The sequence below is a fragment of the Platichthys flesus genome, chromosome 2 (genome assembly GCF_949316205.1).
Source record: "Platichthys flesus chromosome 2, fPlaFle2.1, whole genome shotgun sequence".
Classification (NCBI taxonomy): Eukaryota; Metazoa; Chordata; class Actinopteri; order Pleuronectiformes; family Pleuronectidae; genus Platichthys; species Platichthys flesus.
This window is the reverse complement of record NC_084946.1, coordinates 11,978,496-11,983,012: the sequence shown is the minus strand read 5'-3', so window position 1 is coordinate 11,983,012 and position 4,517 is coordinate 11,978,496. Positions and strand designations below refer to the sequence as shown.

Below are 4,517 nucleotides of genomic sequence, written 5' to 3'. Positions count from 1 at the left end.
CCCTTCCTCCTCAGCTTGTCCTGGTGCAGGGTGTGTCTCTGCTTATCTGCTGACTATCTCTCCCTACCTGTTTTACAGGAACGGACACTCCTGTCATTCATGGCCAGAGGCGTGTAAGCCGAGGCAGAGAGGAGGCTGGCCGGCAAAAGTGAGAGTACAGGTTCGAGTGGCTGAGGAGGGTCCTCCCACTGGCTCGACGCAGCCATAAAAGCAGGCAGAGGCTGCAGTCAGGCATTCAGAGGGACTTGACTCACCTTTAGAAGCCTGCTCATCTTCACTCTCTTGCCCAGCTCAAGAATCAACAATGGCCACCTACAGACAGGCAACATCTCTCCATGGCTATGGAGGCAGCAGCAGGAGGTCCACTGCCACACCAGGCGGCAGCAGCTACACCATCTCGAAGAGAACCAGCTATGGCGTTGGTTCGGCTCCAGGTGCTAACTTCAGTAGTGGCAGTGCTTTTGGCTATGGTTCCAGCCAAGGTGGCAGCTATGGCGGTGGTATGATCCAACCACAGATCACCGCTGTCTCGGTCAACTCGAGCCTGCTGGCCCCACTGAACCTGGAGATTGACCCCAACATCCAGATCGTCCGCACCCATGAGAAGGACCAGATCAAGGGCCTCAACAACCGCTTCGCCTCCTTCATCGACAAGGTTGGTTTCTGAGAGCTCTATGTGACTATCTTATGTCTAAAGTGTAGTTAACTGTAGGCCTCAGTGTCTTAGCACTGACTTCCTTCATCCGACTTTTCTTTACTTCTAACAGCTGTTGAAAGTACCCTCTCCAAGCCTGTGGTTGCCTCTCTGCCCACTAGTTAAACATGGGTGGGGATTATATTGCAATAACCTGCCAATCCCTCACCTGGCAGACTGCTAGAGATCATAGATATGTCTACACTCTGCCCACAGAGAGTCCAAAGTCTGCTGTTTGCGCTCCTCACCTTTTCATCTGGTTGTTATGGGCAACTTAAACATGAACCTGAAAAACAGCTCTTACTCAATTTAATACCCAAAAAGTCACACGGTCTGCACCTCTTTACTTTTCTTTGGAGGGGGACTCTTTAAAGTCTTGGACAAAAACTCTGAAAACAAAGGGTTTGCTTCCCAACACTGTTCTGCTTTGTCTTCTGCGGTTTATCTGCCACACCTTGTTTTGTGTTTTATGGCTGCGTAGCTGTGTGGTTTAATAGCACAGCAGAGCATTTAGGATGAGTCATGGCTAAACAACCCATGTAGCATTTGAAACATCTAAAGCCGCATACTGTACACATGTTGCCAAAACATCTGGGCAGAACACACACTGTTAATTGATGTAAGAAAGAAAAATGTAGACTATGCAGTCTATGAATGGCTTTTCCCATTACAGCTGCTTGGACAGTGTATGCACAAAGATATGGCTTCGGAGTTGCAATTGTTGTGACTCTGGGTGTGGCTGTCCAGATATGCAGCTATCAAGGCAGGCATGCTGATAAAGTTGAGGCTTTTAAAGACCAGATACCACAAAGGACACACCTTAAAATCCTTTTCAGGCTGCTCCTCTTCTTTAATAATGATGAGAATCTTTTAATCACCATTGAGTCAAACACAACACAGTTATATATCCCCAGTCAAACAACAATCTCCATTTATTCAGTTTTAGCAATGCAATAAAAACACTTTTTGAGCAACATGTGACGATCCCTTCTGGGTTTGTACCCACACAGGTCAGATTCTTGGAGCAGCAGAACAAGATGCTGGAGACCAAATGGAGCCTCCTGCAGGACCAGACCACCACCCGCTCCAACATCGACAGCATGTTCGAGGCCTACATCGCCAACCTGCGCAGACAGCTCGATGGGCTGGGCAACGAGAAGGTCAAGCTGGACGGAGAGCTCAAGAACATGCAAGGCCTGGTTGAGGACTTCAAGAGAAAGTGAGTTTGAACATTGCCCTAAGATATAATAAGCGGATGTGCAAAACAAAGAGATGTACTCACATGTCGCCTTGTGTTCCAACAGGTATGAGGATGAAATCAACAAGCGTGCAGGTGCAGAGAACGAGTTTGTGCTCCTGAAGAAGGTGCGAAAACAAGTTTCTCCTTTAGAATTTAAAAAAGAAAAACAAGATGTTAATGGCCTCCAGTTATAACAGGGCCTGTTTGTACATAATTTCCTTTCCAGGATGTCGATGCTGCCTATATGAACAAGGTGGAGCTCGAGGCCAGGGCTGATGCTCTTCAGGATGAGATCAACTTCCTCAGAGCTGTCTATGAGGCTGTATGTATTATCTATTTTGTCTAATTCACTTTATTTATATCATTATTACATACAAAAATTGTTGATATACAGCTTCTGATAATGCAGATGCTGTATTCAGCAGATAAAATAAGTGAATAACTGTCTTTTTAACAACAACCTTTGCTTCTGCAGGAGCTTCGTGAGCTGCAGGGCCAGATCAAGGACACCTCTGTCGTTGTGGAGATGGACAACAGCCGCAACCTGGACATGGACTCCATTGTGGCTGAAGTGCGCGCTCAGTATGAGGATATTGCCAACCGCAGCAGAGCTGAAGCAGAGGGCTGGTACAAACAGAAGGTGAGTGAAAAGCAAAGATCATTTTAATCCCCATGTAGTCCCCTCCTCTGTCTTCTGAATTAGCCTGACACACGTTTCTTATTTTTAATAGTACGAGGAGATGCAGTCGTCAGCCGGACAGTATGGAGATGACCTGCGCTCAACCAAGACTGAGATCGCTGAGCTGAACCGCATGATCGCCCGTCTTCAGAATGAGATCGAGGCTGTCAAGGCACAGGTACATTTCAGGAGCCTTTGTGGGAACACGCCTTATCAGTAGCACACTCCATTGTGTAAAATGTGCAGTTAGTAAATCGTATGTTTTCCCACAGAGGGTAAACCTTGAGGCTCAGATCGCAGAGGCCGAGGAACGTGGCGAGCTGGCAGTGAAGGACGCCAAGCTCCGCATCAGGGACCTGGAGGATGCTCTGCAGAGAGCCAAGCAGGACATGGCCCGCCAGGTGCGTGAATACCAGGAGCTGATGAACGTCAAGCTGGCCCTGGACATCGAAATCGCCACCTACAGGAAACTGCTGGAAGGAGAGGAGAACAGGTGGGATACACTTGAATCTTTAACACTCAATGTTTAGTGGCTGTAGCATCACTTTCAACTCTGAATGAAACACTAACTGAACTTCCTCACACCATTAGAATCAGCAGTGGAGGCTCCACCGCAACCATTCACGTGCAGCAAAGCTCTGCAGGTAAGTGTCCGATTTTAAACATCATCATCGTCATAAGTGACACCCGATCAGACACAGCACACTGAGTCATGGATGAATGATGCTAACACTTCCTGTCTTTTGTGTTTTTGCTGCTCCAGGACACCAAAACTCCAGCATGTCTGGTGGTTATGGTGGTGGATTCGGCGGTAGTGCATATGGTGGTGGATATGGGGGCGGATATGGTGGAGGACAAGGCTCCGTCACCAAGACAACATCATCATCAACCAGCAGCAGCAGGAGAATGTATTAAAAAAGGAGAGTCGTCCCTCTTCCCCTTCAGAAACTTTTGACATTCATCAAGCTGTAGTCCTTCAGGGTGCTAAGCAGTACTGTTAATAATGTTTGACCAGTGGGTTGAATATCCCAAAAATTGAATTTCTTGAATTACATATACAAAATCGCATTACACTGCCATCATGTGTTTTAAGGATCGCTGGTTGTTCTTCTTACTAAGTACTTCAGCATGATTTAACAAGAGTTTCTGAAGGTACAGGTTAAACAGACAAGGCCCAGGTCATTTATCAAGATGAAACTTGTTTTATTTTGTGCATTGACATAAGAAAAAATGGCAAAAATTACACAGGTGTTGAAACTAAGCAAGGAAACAGAGAACAGTGAAAGTCAGTGCTCTGTACTATTCTGATATAATAAGAGCAAGTAATTGACTAATTCCAATCACGACAGAATAGGTGAATTATACATTTGTGTGAGTTGACACGTTTGCATTTATACTGTGAAGTGTTTGGTCACTGGCTTATTCCCTTTTACTGCTCTGTCAAATGTTTCCCTGCTTGGTTTCTGCCTTTTCCTCGCCTTCAAGCCAAAACTATGTTGAAACCGGATTTATTTTGTAAAAGATTTCACATGAGCAACATGAATCTGAATAAAATACATCTGAGAACCAAAGAAATTGACTCTTTCTCATTATTGTTGTGATAAATGAAAGAAACAGCGGGATGTCCACTTGAAGCTTTGACAGGAGGATGAGATTTTCTCACTGAGCTTTCACTTGGTGGCAGTGGTGTGCCACTTTTACACCCCCTGCTTGGTTTTGCACTCCCCTGCGCTTTATCAGGAACATCACACTTGTACTGGGCAGGGTTCTCCTTCTGCTCAAAACATAGCTCTTTGTCGCCAGCATCCAACAAGATGTCGGAAACATTGCTTTAGAGATCTTGGCAAATGATTAGATGATCTGGTCACATAATCGCTGCAGAGTTGCCCGCTTCTGCCACATCC

General features: G+C 45.9%; 1 protein-coding gene across 1 annotated transcript; it reads left to right on the top strand.

The window, feature by feature from the left end:
* The first annotated feature begins 223 nt into the window (after positions 1 to 223).
* LOC133963301 (keratin, type II cytoskeletal 8-like) lies at positions 224 to 4,188 on the top strand. The gene is made up of 9 exons (XM_062398244.1): positions 224 to 655; positions 1,705 to 1,913; positions 1,999 to 2,059; positions 2,161 to 2,256; positions 2,410 to 2,574; positions 2,666 to 2,791; positions 2,886 to 3,106; positions 3,205 to 3,257; positions 3,377 to 4,188. The coding sequence occupies exons 1-9, from the start codon at positions 305 to 307 to the stop codon at positions 3,526 to 3,528; spliced, it is 1,434 nt and encodes a 477-aa protein (XP_062254228.1). The 5' UTR covers positions 224 to 304; the 3' UTR covers positions 3,529 to 4,188.
* The last annotated feature ends 329 nt before the right edge of the window (positions 4,189 to 4,517 follow it).

What these genes read in the sequence shown, in the direction of transcription:
- LOC133963301 (XM_062398244.1), top strand. Translation starts at nt 305, where the DNA reads ATGGCCACCTACAGACAGGCAACATCTCTCCATGGCTATGGAGGCAGC. An exon ending in GTTGAGGACTTCAAGAGAAA is followed by an intron (nt 1,914 to 1,998) that starts GTGAGTTTGAAC and finishes GTGTTCCAACAG; the next exon opens with GTATGAGGATGAAATCAACA. An exon ending in TCAGAGCTGTCTATGAGGCT is followed by an intron (nt 2,257 to 2,409) that starts GTATGTATTATC and finishes TTGCTTCTGCAG; the next exon opens with GAGCTTCGTGAGCTGCAGGG.